This window comes from Sebastes fasciatus, chromosome 5, assembly GCF_043250625.1.
Source record: "Sebastes fasciatus isolate fSebFas1 chromosome 5, fSebFas1.pri, whole genome shotgun sequence".
NCBI lineage: Eukaryota > Metazoa > Chordata > Actinopteri > Perciformes > Sebastidae > Sebastes > Sebastes fasciatus.
This window is the reverse complement of record NC_133799.1, coordinates 3,528,103-3,546,276: the sequence shown is the minus strand read 5'-3', so window position 1 is coordinate 3,546,276 and position 18,174 is coordinate 3,528,103. Positions and strand designations below refer to the sequence as shown.

The window sequence follows — 18,174 nt, the reverse complement described above, 5'->3', positions numbered from 1 at the left end:
CGATCAGCTGCGCCCCGTGCCTTGACTGCTGAGGGGCGCCGGTCTGGCCGCGTCCTCAAATATACTATACGCTGTGCTGGAGTCACAGAGAGAGATTGTCAATACAATGAAGGATAATATATATATATATGCAACGAATTAAAAAGAATGAATGATGGTGGGATAAGTCATATATTAAAAGACCTTGTTAAAAAAAAATGTTTGTCTCAACTCACCTCGTTGCTTTACATTCTGTGTATCTCATCCAAACGGCGCCGTATAGCTGCTGCATTTGGCTCATTGTTAGGTGTGCCAGGGTCCGGTTCATCCATCTGTAGCTCCAGGGGACACAGGCTCACCACGGTGGTTTGCCACATTGTGCAGCACGCGATTTTGTTTTTGGCACGGTGGTTAAGTTATGCCATCTCTGGGAAATTAGTTTAAATGTGTTTTTGTTGTGCCTCTCTGATGTTAAACTTTATGCGCAAACTAGTTAAGAAATATGTGGGTTGTTTTTTTTGATCCCACATCATAAATAAAGCTCAGTAAGTTGAGTGGAAAAAATATTTTTACACATTTAGGGAGTTTCAGGACTTTGTAGTTTGACACTGCCAGATGACAGAGTTTGGAAGACGGTCCGCACATTCTCACGTCACGTTGATTTTTATACATCCCGGCGTGAGCGTGAAACACAGCATACGCAACATTTTAGTACGTACGCACCGTTTATACATGAGGCCCCTGGACTCTAAAATCATCAAGCATGCAAGGGGCTCTGCCACAAACTGTTTGAGCACTTACTGTATATTCTTACTAAACGGAAATTGAAAGGCTTAAGAAACTCGACTATCATTTGTATGCCACTTGTTTAATACATCCAGTGCTTCGGTGATGCCTATGAGAGAGCTATAAAACTGCTGAAAAGGATTAAGATTTTGGTAGCAGCAGCATCAGCACCTTTAAAACTCAGAATCAGCTTTATTTGTTGCTTCGGCATACAAGGATTTTAACTGCAGTTTCTCTAGCTGTTGGTATACTTAACACAGTGCCGAGAACAAAAGTACAGGAAGTTATACATAGACCAGTGGTGCCCAAACTTGTTTCCTTGGAGGGCCAAAACTGAAAGTTAGCAACCAAAAGCAAAACACCCATTTTATTTTATTGTGTTGTTAAGATGCAAAATGGTATGAGGATCCCAAGTTCCCTTTAATTGAAATGTCCTGCTCCATTTTTTTTTTTTTTACCTCAATTGCACCAAACAGATTTCCTGCACACAGTGTCATAAATAAATAATTATAATAATATTAAGTAGGGATCACTTTTACCTCACATTTTTTTTGCTAGAAACATTTGGCGTGACCAATCGAAACATATGTCGGCCTCACTTTGGGCAATCTGACATAGACTAACAGCTAAAACACGGACAGCAGAGGCCAAACAAACAGCAGTTAGATACAGGCAAGTTTGTGGGGGGGGGAAAAAAGATACATAATCCCAATATACAATATCTATATATACCGTTCATACTGTTACTATAAAGTCTTATATTTCAGATTTCCTACTAGCAAAAGGACGTGGTGTGACTTTAACAGTGACCCTGAGCTGCTGGACAGGTCTCTGTTGTCAGTGACACTAGCAGACATAACAGGCGACAGCAGTATGCTGTCATCCCTTGGCCCTGGTAGCTGAACAGGGATCTTTGTTCGTGAAGGTGCCTGGGTGGTGAGGCACTGATCTGATGATGGCACCACTGAATACCTCCATTTAGAGATTTGTTGCCCCCCCCGCCCTGAACGGTGACAGAGGTCATGCTGGCTTTTCTCTGTGGCGCTATGTCAGCCATCTAGAATGACCTGTGTGCTTTCTTTTCTCTTGAGTTCACCTTTGTGCTGCTTTTCAGTTCATATTGCTATAAATCATTTCTCTCCTGCTTTCCTGCTGTTTCTTTTTTTTGTATTTTCCCCTTCTTAAGTCACTTTTTTAAACTAACTTAAAGGGACTGTTTGTAACTTTTTTAAGCCTATAAATGTACCGGGTCGGGACAAATGCGCGTTCGCATATGCATGCTCGCGTGTGGCCGGAGCCTAGTCTCCTCTGCCTGCTTGCCTTCACTCAGACAGCGCGTGCGTTCTCGCGTACTCGCTCCACCTCTACTAGACGTGAACGCTCGCTCACTCCACACTGCAGAAGAGTTAGTTTAGCTTTGAGAATATCTAGTGAATGTTCAGTGGACGTTTGTGCAGAAATAAATGCTGCAGCTCCTCCAGACCAACAGAGGTTTCCCGTGTCTTGGGAAGTAACGGGGCTCCGCAGAGAGAAAAGTTACCGTCTCGCTACCGACCGGTTGCCGGTGTCTTCCTGCTCTCTCCGGCTGCGGGCGGAGGGAGACAAATTTCTCGCTGGGGAGCCCCGCTGCTGAAGCCTGCGCTGAGGCAGGAGAAGAAAACACAGTATCAGCATTGATTCATGGAGAGACCTTCGTCTGGTCAGCTAACATTACTGCCAAGCAGCTGAAATATAGAGTGATATTGTGCTTTTAGCTGACGTGTGTCTCCTCACTGTTTTGAGCGATGCTCGCTCATGTCTATGTAGAGCGAGCACAAGCAGGAGCCCGACGCTGACTTTCGTTGATTTCACGGCCACAGGTGTCGCTGTTAAGAAGCATTTCTGAAAGTTACAAATAGTCCCTTTAAGTCACTTTCTTTAACTAACTTAAGTCCGCCTCAGGAACAGGCAGTAGAGAGGTTTTTTTTTTTAAATTTTTTTTATTGAAAATAATTCATTTACAAACATTAAGGCATCGTAAATTAAACTCAATAACACTTCTTAACATACAAAGCACAATTTGAACAATTTGATAGGAAAGATAAAAATAATAGATAAAAATAATATAATAACAAAAAAATATAATAACAAAAATAAAGGAGGGTAGAAAATAATTAAAGGGAAAAAATAAATACATAAATAAATCATATAAATAAATAAAAATAAAAATAAAATAAGACTGCACTCTTCCATAGTAGCTCCAGGGGTCACCATCATATATGTTCAGTTCTTCATAATGGGACACCTGTGTTTACCCTGCTATGACATGTCAAAATGGCTAATTCACAGGGATCATATAAGGAAGAAGCTCTATGAAAAGTTGTAATTGTCATCATAATATAGGAAGCTATGGGAGAATTTGACCCTCTTTGACTAATAAATGTCAAACTATATGAAATCAAATCAAACCATAAGCATGCAAGTGCTTAAATAAAGCTTTGACGCTGAGTCAATAGGGCATTGTGAAGAGGAGAGAGGCCAGAGACTGACACTTTATCTCGTGTGTTTAGTGGCCGATCTAAATAGGACCCTCTTTAAATGGGAGTATACAGCTCAGAGTCCTCTTCACAATGGATCTTTGTGGAGTTCATGGTGTCCTATAGCACAGATGTACTGTAAGTCACATCGCCTTGGCCTCTTTTCCAGCGTGATATGGGGAGTCAGGGACTACACTGTACACACATAAGAATTTATCTTCTTTACATTTCCCCACATATGTGTAATAGAGAAGAACATACTGTGTGCTTATCTGTGCCAGCTTATTCTGTGCTCAGTTTCATTTCAGCCAAATCATGAATCATCATATTTTTACATTGACATCTTATTGCATCTCTCCTTGCAGATCGGCTATTAGCAGTATTTTTGCTAACTATACCTTCGGACAGACCCGGGCAAACCGATTATGCTATTGTGCTTTTCCCCTTTCCTTTAGTGTGTTATATAGTTTTTGTTGTGCATGTAGAGTGAAAGGTCTGCAAAGTTACAAAGCCCAAAATCCACGCCAAAGGGAGTTATAGGGAGTTTCCCCATTTCATATCTTTGTGCTAAGCTAAGCAAACCAGCTGATTGCTGTAGCTTCATAGTAAGCATGCAAACAGAGTGGTATCGATCTTCTCATATAACTCTGTGAATAAGTAAACTATTCCTTTAACTGCAGCATGGAGGTATTAGGATTGCTTTCCAGCATTACACTGTCATTCAACCTTATCATTCATTTGTAATGAATGATCTCAGTTTTTGCTTATAGCCTCTTATTCTCCCATTTCTCATACGCCGTTCTAAACTGATTTATGGTGATTATTTAGTTCCTCAATCCACGTTTTTCCAAATGATCGCTTGCATGCTAACGAAATTGTTGTAATTTGTTTCTCTACAAGATAAAAGTGCATTTGAAATTTGATTATTTACATAACCATCCACTAAACTAAACTATACTAATTGGATGTAAAATCACATTTGGTGGTCCGGGACACTATGCTCTGTTAAGTGATCATCAGTAATGTAATGTACAGTACACATGATTTGTAATAACTGGCACAGCATGCGAGGTCTCTAGCATATATGAGATGTTCTGTGATGCCTATAAGCTGATAGAGAGGCTGTAGTCAGCAGCGTGTAGCTCGAGGAATGTTCTTTTTTAATTTTAGCCCAAGCAACAACATTCCCATCTTTAGCCACGCCAATGACGGTGCTCCAGAGGCCCTTTGAAGAAAATAGAGGGCTAGTGTGAAAGCCTGCAGGCCCTTCCAGCCGACCCCACGCACCACGCTGACATCTAAAGCTTCCTCCAATTAGTGTCAACAAATGATCAGCTCCCGGTCTGCCGGCAGGGTGGGAGGCTGCGTGTGGGCTCACATACAGTCAAATATCATCACCAGGGTGGGACATTTACACTAGATGACAGTCAATTTTGACTGGTGGTTGATAAGTCAATTCTTTCCAGCCACAAAGTCAGTGCTGTTTAGGCTGGGAAAAAATTCAGAATTGACCTTTTACTATGACAGTGGAGCAACAATAGTGTCTCCTTTAATGCAACTCTTTTTTTACTGGCTCATCTTTTGGCTTCTGTTCTTTCAGGAGCTTTGAGGAAGTGGGTGAGGCAGGAATCACCTTTTTTTTTCATTGCACCCACACATACAATACACACTTGAGCTCTGACCATTAACTCGAGCTGCTTAAAAAGTACAGTAAGTTCAAGACATTTTAATTGACCCATGAATATTACAACTATCCTGTCAAGTCAGTCTGAATTGATTTTAAGGTAGGGCGTGAACATTTGTTGGGAAGAATTTAATCTTTAAATCGAAACTTCTTTTTCTTTTTTCATTTTTCATTTTGTTTTTTACTTTATTTGGTTTTACTCATGCATTTAAAAAACATACTTAATTAGATACAAATATGAAGTGAACCAACATTTCCACTTTTTACAATGAAATTATACAACACACAAATGGGGTGCTTTTCATGTGAAATAAATAATAAAGAAAAATTACATTTAGAAAAAAGAAAAATTAAACAAAAGAAGAGCGTTTTGGGGAAATATACTTTTTCCATTCCTTCCAAATGTCCTCAAATTTAGTTTCTTGAAGCCTCATTAATAAACTAATTCTTTCCATTACAAATATTTCATAAATTACATCATACCAGCGAAACTTCTTTTTCAATGAGTTTAACTACAGCGGTACCACAACGGCCGTTAACTGACATTTACACAACATCTGGGGAGGATGTCCTTTCTTTAACTGCCAAGAGGTGCAACCCAATTTCAGAATCAAAAGTGAAATGTGGTTCCTTCTCACACAGAAACGTCCTGTTTCTTATCTTCTTAACACCTCTTCACCAGGAAGTTAGTTATCATCTCACAATCACACCCCTGTGTCGCCGGTATCTAGATTCCCAGGGACCCAAACAACAGAGGAAATTTGACCAATAAAACATATTTAACGGCTTAATATTGCTTCTTCCCTCTATGCAATGTTAGACCTCAATAGAAACATAATCCTTGACAGGAAACAATGTGGTCAGAGTGAATGAACCACACCAGTGAATGAACAATAATTCAAATAGAGATAATTCAGCTCACTTTCTCGATAGGTGTGACCCCATATCGCTTGGCCATTGTGTTTAACACAGAAGACAGGTAAATCTTCTTGAGTTAAGCTTCTGTGCTGGCAAGTGCACCCCTATTGAAACACAATATATAGAGAAGATTCTTGTCTTTGTCCTGGAAGTGATTGTGATGAACAACAGAAAAGGTATTTGTTTTGTTTTGCGATGACCCCTCTTTGTTTTTTTGGGCCAACTTGACAATTAAACTAAACAATATGTTCACCGTTTACTGACAGTATCAGTCTCAGCCGTTCCGCTCGGTGAAAAGAGTCCCAATATTTGACGTGAGATGCTGATAAACAGTGTGAAATGTCACACTGAGTCAGGAGCCTTCTGCTTTCTGAATACAAAGACAAAATAGGACTGTGCGTTGAGAATAACTAAAGATCAGTGGTGGATGGAAGAAGTACTCTGATCCTTTACTTAAGTAAACATAGAAATACCACAGCCTAAAAATACTCCATTACAAGTAAAAGTCCTGAATATAACTTAAGTAAAAGTACAGAAGTATTAGCATCAAAATATGTTTAAAGTATCATAAGTTAAAGTCCTCATTAAACACAATGGCTTCTTTAAAAGTGTTTTATATTACTATAGAATATTATGTTGTTTTAAATCATTAAGGAGTTCATGTAAGAGCATTTTAATGTTGTAGTTTGTCAATGTGGAGCCACGATACTTTTGTATACTATGGGGTAGATTAGTAGTACTGCATTATATCATAAAAGCGTATATGTTTGTGAGTAAAAAGTACAATGTTTCCCTCTGTAATGAAGTGAATTAGAAGTGTAATGTAGCAGAAAATGGAAATACTCAAGTACAATTTTGATATACTTTGATCTACTTTAAGTAGAGTACTACTAAATGTACTTAGTTACATTCCACCACTGCCAGAGATTATTAGAGGAAGTTGTGTCGTATTTCTTTTGAGTTTGTACCAAAAAGGATGCCCTGTAAACGTTATAGAGTAGCAGTCTTTTATATTCAAACAGTGTTGAAATTACGCAAGTCAAAGGCTCTCTGATATCTTATCACGGGCAGACAGAGAAAACAGAACATACTTGTGGGTTAACATGCTGAACATTGATAAAATAAACACTTTGTGAGTACACCATATGCTGTTTGAGCATATATGTTTCCTTTAATCTTTAGCTGTGTCACCGATACCCACATGTCAACACTGGACACTATTGTTGGGTGACCTGATATGGATTTTCACATCGATGTTTGACGCCGATAAGGCCAAACACAAAGAAACCGCTAAATCTAGGACAGATTTTCAAAGACGACTTTACTGTCAAGATGTTTATTTACAAAGTTCATTCTATGTACATTTAGATTTTTTTTACATATATTTACATCACCTAGACGTAATCATCCCCCGCTACACCCACAACATTCAGCTTTATAATCATCCCGTTAATATGACGCTTTAAATTAAATACAAAGAATCCCACATTTACCCCTTTTCATTGGGGATTAAATTAACATGTCATATACTCGTACCAGCAATAGTTTTAGTTCACAGTGTCATTGCAAACCCTCTGCCAAATCCACATCAAGTATATCAGCACATTCAAATCCACGGACAGCAAACCTGTAACAAGTTTACTCTTTTTCTTTTTTTAAAAGGTTTCCAGTAGTATAGGAGTAGTAGACGTCAAGTCAGTCACATTAAAAAAACAAAACAAGAAAAACAAGTGCAAGGACCTCTACGATACAAAAAGTGATTAAAATCTAATGGTATCAGTGTTACAGTAGAAAGGGTGACCAATGATGACATTTTTTTGACCGAATCACTGAGGTAGAGAGCCATTTCCTTCTCTTAGTTGATTTGAAGCCACTGCAGCAGCTGCCATACAGTACTGGTCCAAATGAAGGTAGCATGTAACCCAAAATGCTAACATAACTAGAGGCTGTGCAGCATGTGCAATGGCTTTCCAACCCGAGCTCCAGGGCACCAAACTGATACTAACCGCCCTTTTGATTTCCAAGAAACTAAACCAAACATATTTACCCTCTGACCTATCCAAAAGCACTATATGATACATGGTTCATTCATGGATTTGTTTACCACTTGTCTTCATAATAAATGTCATTTTTGTAGTGTATTCACATTTAATTGGTTTGCGTCCGTTGGGGATTTGGTGTCACTGCCACAAGCTTCCTGGCCATTAAAAAATAAACCTCCATCTTATCGAACCAGAAGGAAGGAGGAAAAACAGGTATTGGTCACTGAAGAGGGGAGGACGAGGGTGTGTGTCTGGCTCATGGATGTATTATAAGAACTGGATACCGGACCCCAAGAGATGGCGCCTATTCATGCCAATGAGAATTGCTCACCTGGTGCATACGCCCAAAAAGTTTTCTAGCTTCTGGGTTTAAAATTGACATCATTTTTCTTGGCTCGAGGGAAGTTTTATGAATAGAAAATCTCCATGGATGAAATTCATAACAAAGAGTCATAATTGACTTTGTTTGCAGTTCGAGGTGTCCTGTCAACAGTTTTACAGATGACTCTTTTACAATGGCGGCCTATGGGGAAAATGCTTTTTGGGCTTTTCCCTGCAATACGGCGAGTGGCCACTGGAAGAAATTGGAAGCATGGCTGAGCCGTATCCAGGTCCTATTATACATCCATGGTCTGGCTGTGATAAGGTGGGGACCCATCACAAATATGCAATTCAACAGAATAAACAGCCTGTAATCGTGAAGCGAGCCCTCCTCGTAACGCGCCCGTTGAAGCTCAACTTTGGTCGTTGTCTCTGAATCTGCGTGCTGACAGTGCGAGTCCTTCAAAATGCCAATATAAATACACGATTCTACAACCGTTAAAAACTCTGCATAATTTACTTGACTTTTGAGGAAACTCCTCCAAAATATTGCACCACTGCACAGAAACAGCAAATTCAAAATATTGTCCGTGGTCCCTCTCCACATAAAGGAGAGTTTTACTGGGACTCTCGTTTCATCGCACCAGTATCCACCGAGGTACAGCTCAGCTCGTCGGCGCTGTCCTTACCCGGTGTTTCCCACCGAGCTATAGGATCTCCACTCTCTGCGAGCACACCAGGTCGCTGTTGACCAGATTCCACATGTGCATGAGGTCCGACGGGAGCAGTTTGTGCACCACGATCATGCTCTTAAAGAAGCAAGGTTCTCTGTTCAACTTGCTGTTCTTATTTTTCACCAAGCCGAACGTCTTAAAGGCGTTGTGTTTTATAGGAGCGACCTGGAGCACCTCCAGACACATGCCCAAGAAGACATCGTCGATGGGGTAGAGCTCCAGGGTGTCCGCCACCCAGTGGAGCCTCCTCGCCAGGGTCCCGTCCATCAGAAAACCTCCTCCGCCTGCATACGGAGGGTAGTGCGTCTTATTATACAGCGCCACAGGGATATAGTATTTGTTTTCCTTTTTACGAATGGGTTTAGCCTTGAAAATCACATCCCCCACAAACAGGTCCTTCGCACGGCTGCTGCTTTCTAGGAACTCAAAGATGTTCCCCACGCTGACAAAGACGTCGTCGTCCCCCTTGAAGACGTAGCGCACGCCGGGGCAGTACGTGTGGAACCACTTGAGGAAGTGAGTCTCCTTGAGCGTGAGGTTGAAGAAGCTATCCAGGAAGTCCCACTGGAGGATGTCCTTGTAGATGTAGTCCTCGTACTCCACCAGCTTCTGGTGATTCGCTCTCTCCGCCACGCTGGACGGTTTACCGAGAAGGAAGAGGGTCTTTACCCTCTTGCCGTCAACCAGCTGCTCTTTGCCCCAGGTTTTTCGGATGACCTCCCTTCGGTCGTGTTGGGTGGCCACCGATTTTATCACCATGAGCAAATCTACATCCCCCGCACACTTCTCTGGATGGTTGAAAAGCATGGGGAAGTAGCGGCAGTGTCGATAAAGCATGAACTGCTTGAAATTGTCCTCCAGACCCCTGAACCAGTCCTGACTCGAGAGGTTGAGGTTGGCGCTGCAGTTGGAGCTGGTTACATCCCAGGTTCTGACGACGTTGTCCTCAGTGATCCGGGGCTTCTGCGTGTTGGCCCGAGCTTTAGGCGCCGTTTGGCGTTTGCTGGCCTTCCAGAAGCTGTTCATCGCCCGATACGAGTCTTCCGGAGCAGCTCCAGGATCCGCTCCCTCGGAGGCGTCCATGCGAGCCCGCCTCTGGAGCTCGAAGGGAGCCACCACGTTGATGCTCCCTCGCTGGACGACCGTCAGCCCCACCACGGCCAGGAAGAACATGACGCTCACACTCTTGAACACCCTCCAGCGATCTCGGTTGTTCATCCTGGGTGAAGACAAGGATCACAGATGTCAGTCAGAGTTAGGGCAACATTATCCAACTCAAATAACTTTTGATGGACGGAAAGCTAAATATTGAAATATATTAACATCATGTTGGAGCGGTTTGATTTGAGTTCACATACATTTAGGTATATTGAGAGGTCACTATGAGTTTCAAACAACGAGCTCTGCCAGAAATTGAAACATGGGATCTAAAGCTGCAACAGTTAATCAATTAATTGATTAGTTGTCAACTATTAAATTAATCGCCAACTATTTTGAAAACAATTTATCGCTTTGAGTAATTTTTTAAAACAAGAAAGTCAAAATTCTCTGATTCCAGCTTCTTAAATGTGAATATTTTCTGGTTTCTTTACTCCACTATGACAGTAAACTGAATATCCTTTTGTCGTGGACAAAACAAGACATTTGAGGATGTCATCTTTGGGCTTTGGAAAACAATATTGGACATTTTTCACCATTTTCTGATATTTTATAGACCAAACAACTAATCGATTAATCAAGAAAATAATCAATGATAGAAATAATTGTTAGTTGCAGCCCATGGGATCAAACATTAGTAAAAGAAATTGTTTTGTTGTTCTTTTGTTTCTGTTTTTTAACCCCAAATTAAACCCAAATGTAACTGTGATAAGCCTAAGAGTAGGAATAACACACCAAATAAAACCCCAGATTATTAGTTTAATTGACATGCATCCCCTCCCATACGAATAATACAAAATAAAATCAATAAATTGGTCTTAAAATATTGGTGGAAATATAAAAAAATAGCACTTTTTGTTTCATATAGAGCCAGTAATGTTCCCCCATGATCTGTATGTTATATATTTGATGTTTTATGTGAAGCCAGCAAAGCAAAGAGTAGCCTATAAGGGAAGGTTCACATCATACTATGATCATGTGCTTTTCCCTGTAACTGTTTTTTGTACACACACCATAATGTGTTACAAAAAAAAGACAATGACATGTTAAAATGTTTCCTATAGTGTCTTTACCATTGTTTGCTCTAAAAACAAATGGCATGACGTCACAAAGCAGCACTTGTCACTCTTTATTTAACCAGTGTCACTTCTGGAAGAACATGTGGAATGCACTTAAGACAGAGAAGTTTAACCCCTGGAGCTGCAAAATGCTCACATTTCCAACGTGTCAAGCCGGGGCTCGTTACACACTCACACACACGACCCCCACAGTCACTCCCATGTGGGCCAGGTAACCACAACACAAGGTCAATCCAGGTCAAACATGTGCTTAAAAATAGCAATTTGAACGAAATTCATATACAGTTGCACTTGAGCTGTGAGTGATAATATGTGACACTTAAATTCTCTTAAAGTTGATCATCTTTTCCCACATTTTTTACCTCCTATACTAACATCCACAGTATCACCTGGAAATTGAAGTTAAGTAAGATGCGTTCACTTAATTTGCAGTTTCTTTTAAGTTAAAATCACGATGTGTGACTTTTAAGATTTTTAGTTGACGCCTCAATATGCAGAGGTCCAACCAACAGAGGACAATAACAACTGTCTCATATTAAAAGCATGGTGAGGAATTGATAATGAATTGCCTACAAAATGATGAAGACGCCACTTACATTTTCTCTTATGCTTCCGACGGTCTGTGATGTGCTGGCTGCTTGGAGGCAATAAACCAATAGAAAACCCGATTATAGAGCCCAAAGAGGAGTGGAAACTGTTCAGGTTTATGTCTCTTCAGCTGTTGGACAAAATGATAAAATGATCCTTTCCATCGAAACAGTCTTGACAGACACAGAGCAGCAGAGAGTTGTGTGAGGTTGGTGTGTCTGGAGGTGTGTGCTGAGGAGGAGGAGGAGGAGGACTGGCCTCTCTTCCTCTGAGAGGCGCTTTTAAAGACACAGCCAGAGTGACGTAGAGACCACATACACACACACAGGATGCGGATGATGAATGAACAGGGAACAAATAGTCCGCCTCGCCGTGTACACACACATGTATGATACTCTATTATTGGTTAACAATAAGCATCTTGACAAAGTCAACATTGTATTTCTTTTGTTTCTTCTATCAGTAGAAGTGTGTTTGGAGTTTTCCACTTCCAAAAAGCGCTGAAGATGTTAAAGCAGCAGTAGGCAACATTAGAGCAAATCTGATTTTAAAAAAAGTTATTACTTTCTCAATGAGGCTTCAAGAAACTAAATTTGAGGCCATTTTTCCCCAAAACGCCCTTCTTTTATTTGATTTTTCTTTTTTTTCTAAATGTAATTTTTTCACATGAAAAGCACCCCAATATTCTGTTACTGTAATGCCTATTTCTCGCCTCAAATGTCTTCAGAATGTTGAGATTAATTAATTAATTGAGGAAATAAGCAGCGCCCACCAGCACGAGCAAACTTTTTCATTTTACAGCTAAACAGTACACCTCTATCTTGGGCTTTTCTCTGTTTTCTTCCTTGCACCTGCACCTGCAGGCCCTAGATACCTGCGCCTCTTGACATCTGTCCGTCTCGTACATCCTGACTCGTACTCGGTCTGTTGTGATGTGCAGGGCACGTAAGTACAGTATCTGAGTAAATGCACTGAGATATTTGTACTACTGTTACAATCTAACCTTACTGCTCGGGAGATGTTCACATATGAGAATCAATTGTACCTCAAACTGATTACATTAGAGGAAACTTTGTTATTTTTCATACAATGTGCCAGAGGTGAAGAATGACCTTTTGAAGAACCACCAAAAATATCATATTATTGTCCAATACCCACTTGTGTTACATCACAACACATCACAACACAAATACAATAAAACTACAGTGCTTGTCCTACTGGTCAGGTAGCAGTGTACTGCCACTACTATCACCTTGTATTATATACGTCTGCTAACACTCAGCTACTTTTATTAGGCTATTACTCTACCTCTGCCACCATCACGTTTATTTCTACCCCTATTGTTACTCGCTGCTACGACCGCAATACATAACAAAACAGGTAATAAAAGGCTACTTTGTTTGCTAAATAACAATACACTGTAACGTTGTATTGTTTCAGGCTACACAGCATAGCACTGTGTTTGTCTCTTCATCCTTAATTAGGTTTAGGGTTAAACTGCATTACTGATAATAAATATGTTTGATAATCACAGACAATCACATTAATCACATTACTGCTGCTCTATTGCTTTTGAGCTTCTTTTAGCTCTTTTTAGCACATTTGCTAAAATAACCTCTGAACTGAACCCACAGCACTGTACGCAGCAGACAGACAGGTGGTGGAGACCAAAATAGAGCAAAAAGAGAGAGGTAATGTTGCTCCCTGTCTCTCGAATGTGTTTTTCCATAAAAACAATATCAGCAGGTGATGCATTTGTCAGCTTGTTTTTCTCCCTTCAAGTGTACACAGTTTAACAAATACAGCTTTAAGTAAAAGTACATAATATGAAGTGACCGAAACCACTTCAAATAAAAAAGGGCTGTCATCAAGTGTTACAAATTAAATGTACAAACACCAATAAAAAAATAAAAATAAAAGATGAAGCATAAAAAGGAGTGATGTGCAAAATGGAAACTTAAGGAAGTGGAATTGTTCAACCTTCAGGAACAGTCGGAATAACTAACAGAGCCACAATGATTTACTAAACTATTAGTTATATTATTCAGCCCGTATTGTGAACTTTCCGATATGCTACTGACGTCAGCAAGGGGTCCTGGTGTTAAGGAGCAAACTTCACAAGTTTTTATCAGCTCACCGCCCCTTCACAGGCATTGTGTAACGAAGGATTTCATGTATATGACGGCCTATAAAAGTGACAAATCACTTCATATGTCACTTTTATATGCTGGCTATACTGTCGGAAACAGTTGGTCAAGGAAGATGAGGCTTTTGATAAAGGCATTCCTGCAACATGACTCACAAGTCATGTGCCACATATGTTGGAAATCAAAAGCAAGTCAAAGTTTGGCTTCCTCTGAAATGAAACCAAACCACAAAGATACTTTATCCCCAAAATATGAGTTTTGGAGTCAAAACAAATGTTGATGTCTCTCAGACGTGAAAACAAATTGAGGACTGGTGATAGGTGACATGCTGATTGCACAGCTGTCACCACCACAACCACACTTAACCCTTGCTGTGGCAAACTTCCGCCTCTCTATGGTCGGGGGGAAAAAACAACAAAATGTCTCTCCGTGCTTCAAAACAGGATTTTTTTTTTTTTCAATCCCGAAAACAGCTGCGATTCAAAATCTCTCCTTCCTCTCCTTCTCTCTCCATTTCCTGGATACAACCAGCCATCCTACTCAGGGCCATGTGCATCCTGTTGCCTGCTGGCCGTGTTTTTTCCCGTTTTGATTTTTCTTTTTTTTTCTCTCTGTGGATTCAGGCTCTGCAAGTGCTGTAGAGGAGTGAAGTGGTGATGGACACCACGGTTCCTCATCTTTCCCTTGGCTGGAAACAAACAGCGTTTGTCACTGATGTCTAACAGAGGCATCAGCCGATAAGGAAAACTAAGGTTATAGTGAGTCATTGTAACATGTTGCTGGTGTCAGGATATGACCTTGTGACTGCAATTTTATTGATTTTCATGTTTAATTTAAAATACGCTTCTTGACAAATGTACTTCATGATATTACAGAGTTTCCAAAGGATGCAACATTAAAGCTGCACTTATCAATACTTCTATATTTACAATGAATTACATACTTGTATGTGAAAGGGGTCACTTGTAGTGTTGCACCCAGAGAAAAGAAATCACCCAACTCTGCAGTTCCCCTCAGCTCTATTGCGTGTTCGGCTACATCCCCACTAAAACGATTTCTTTTTAAAACGGCATTTTAAATGGCATGGATAGCTTACTTCCAGAAAAGGTCTACGTGATATAGGGTGTGATGAATCAGGGAAGGACACGTCATGACTGATAAAACCCAATCAAGAAGCAAACGTGGGTGTCTGCATCATCCTTTTTAAAGGTCTCCTTTTCCACTCGTCCGGACTAAAATGCAACCTCGGAGTTTTAAAACTTAAAAACGGAGTCAGCAACGCTTTCAAATGTCCCAGTTTTAGGGGCTCAATAACGCCGGAGTAGTGTGGACGCTAGGCAAAAACGCAGCAAAAGTGAAATGTTTTAAAATGAAAACGTTCTAGTATGGCTGTAGCTTTTGCTTCTCTCAGCTCATTGTTTTGTTTTTTATGGCTCCCAACACAACTGTTTTGGTTGACATCAACCTTCCAGCGACAGCAGGCAGCTGTTTCCATCAAAAAATTTATATAAAAGTAATAACAATACAGTACAAGAAATATTGTGTAATCTATATGACCTAAGATGACTTTTGCTGGCCAGTAGTCATTTCAAAAATAATGAAAGTCCTTACGCACATACACAAGAACTGCATATCTAACATCCTTTATCCATTGCATTGTTTCCATTATTGAAAAAAAAAAGTATTGTTCTCAAACCAAACGTTCTCAAAACCAAGATATGAAAAGATTAATGAGTGCAGAAGTCTATACAATTGTTTCTCCTATCTGATGAAACCTTTCATTTTTACGATAAATGAGCACCTGCATGCTGGGAAATGATAGCAGAGTTGTGAAATCCTCAGGTGAAATTACTCAATTTAACCCGACTGTGTCCGTCTCCGCGTCACTCCATCAGTGTGATAACGTTCTACGGAACCGCTCCCTTTTCACCTTGTTACGCGAGACTGAGGAAGTCAAGGTGGGCTGGAGGGTTTATGGGGTGGTAAGAAAAATAGACTGTTAATAAGAAATAGAAACTTACTGCCGCTACTTCTGGCTCAGAGGAAGTCTGTGCTAATCCTTTGTTGGGTTTAACACACCTGAGGGGCTCTGGAGAGGATTACCTTTTGGTCTGTCCGACTCTTGTCAAGTGTCTGACTTGGGATGAACGAGTGTCAGAAATGTCACGTGTCACGAGGGGCCCTGGCTGCTATCTCCTCAGTCACCATGAAAGAATTTACTGCTGGGGAAGAAAAGGTGGCTTGAGGGGATCTTTTCCTTTCCCCCTCCCTCTTTTCCACTCAGCCGTCAACTGAGGATGTTGCTCCATGAAAGGGCTGATAGAACAAAGGTGATCAGGCTGTGTTGTGAATGTCCCTGTCAGCTGTGGCTATAGGTAAACACCTGCCCCCTCTCCAACCACCCAGAGGCCCCTATGGGTTTAGCAAACACTCCAATAAGGTCACAAGCACCCAGCTATACGGAGGACAATATCATGTAGACCTTATCACCCAAAAGTCTAATTTCTTCATGCCTTGTTGAACTACAGTTCTTGGTAAAGCTTTCGCAGTGCTGGCACACCTTCCTGTTTAGTGTTATATTCATTACTGATTTAGGCCTGACATGTCCCACAAAGTCACAAGAATGGTATTAATGATCTACATGATGCTATTTTGGGAAACAGGCATGTTCACTGTGTGACTAGCATCTTGCTCCATCAAAACAATTTAAGAAATTGATAAAAAACGTCTTCTTACTCGCTTTTGACCATATCTCTCCTTATCAGCAGACGTTGTCTTGTCAACTGCTGTTTTCAAGGTCAAGTATGAACTATAGCCTTACCCCTAGTGTGGGGGTTGTGTCTAGAAGGTAAACTGCAAGTTGCGAAACGATCCACCTCATTGCCCATTTTTGGATTAGCTGTGAGTTATTGTCGTGTCTAGAGGGTAACTCACGATGTTGGGGAACTCTCGCAAGATGGTTAAGGTTAGGCATTGACCTTGAATAATTAAGGTTCGGCATTGACCTTGAAAAGTTAAAATTCGGTATTGACCTCGAATGGTTAAGGTAAGACATTTACCTTGAATGGTTAAGGTTAGGCATTGACCTTGAATAGGTAAAGTTTGGCATTTATCTCGAATAGTTAAGGTTAGGCATTGACCTCAAATAGTTGAGGTAAGGCATTGACCTCAAATAGTTGAGGTTAGGCATTGACCTTGAATAGGTAAAGTTTGGCATTGACCTCAAATAGTTAAGGTTAGGCATTGATCCTGAATAGCTGAGGCTGGGATAAGACGTCTGGAAACGAGTCTTGCAAGTTTTTGCAGATTTCAGATCAGATTTCGCAAATTGCGGGTTACCTTCTAGACACGACCCTAGTGTGGTGTCCTTTTCGCTTCACTGTGATGAGCTAGGCCGTAATGGGCTCATTACTGCCCGCTGAGGCTGGAGGAGGGAAAACACCAGCAGGTACGAGACAGTTGAACTGCAGTTTGCCCATCGGCCACAAGGGGCGATAAAGCCTCACTTGAAAACAAACTTTGACAAGTTTTTTCAAGATTTGTGCTTTATTGGAAGTGTTTTCAAACAGTATTTTTGGTTTTACAAGAGAATTTTTCAAGGTCAAACACTAACTGGGTGTTTTTTCAGACGTACATCTGGTTAACTTAACCACCCCTGTTTAAGAGCAAAGCACAGCCGCTTCCCTATAGGAATCTTTAAGCCATAGAAGTCCTAAACGTGCTCAGATTAATGGAAAGTTTGAATATATAGTTCCTTGACAACTCCATCCGTAAGTGACCCTTGAGCTGCCAAACCCAATCTCAGAGACGTTGGTGTTGTCCACAGATAAGTCGCCCTCGGTGCATGCAGAAATGTCCAGATAAGAGTTACTAGCTCGCCGTTAAACTGATGCAGCTGTCATCTGTGACAATGATTCATCTTTTATCCCTTTCCTGTTCAAGAATCAACAGACCAGCATTTACTGTGTGTCCCACAAACCACGCTAAGTCACAGTTTGGATTTGCTCGAGTGTACACACAGAAAAAAAAGAGTAGGCGCATTCACGCTAAAGGTTAATGGATAGTTTGCGAGGACATTCCTGAGAAGGTCAAAAATGTAAAAGGTGAATTCCAAATAAGCTTTAGTGTTAAGTCTGTTTGATGAGTGGCCTTTTTTAACCTTTAAAAATAACATGTTTTTTGAAAATAACCCTGACAAGAACGCCTCCGCTTGATATGTAAT

General features: G+C 40.7%; 1 protein-coding gene across 1 annotated transcript; it reads right to left on the bottom strand.

Annotated features, from left to right (window-relative positions):
• Positions 1-7,203: 7,203 nt before the first annotated feature.
• Positions 7,204-12,058, bottom strand: b3gnt7 (UDP-GlcNAc:betaGal beta-1,3-N-acetylglucosaminyltransferase 7). Its single transcript, XM_074634568.1, has 2 exons — positions 11,814-12,058; positions 7,204-10,199 (listed from the first exon to the last, which is right to left on the bottom strand). Coding segments are annotated over exons 1-2 (1,248 nt in total). The 5' UTR covers positions 11,816-12,058; the 3' UTR covers positions 7,204-8,953.
• Between the last annotated feature and the right edge of the window lie 6,116 nt (positions 12,059-18,174).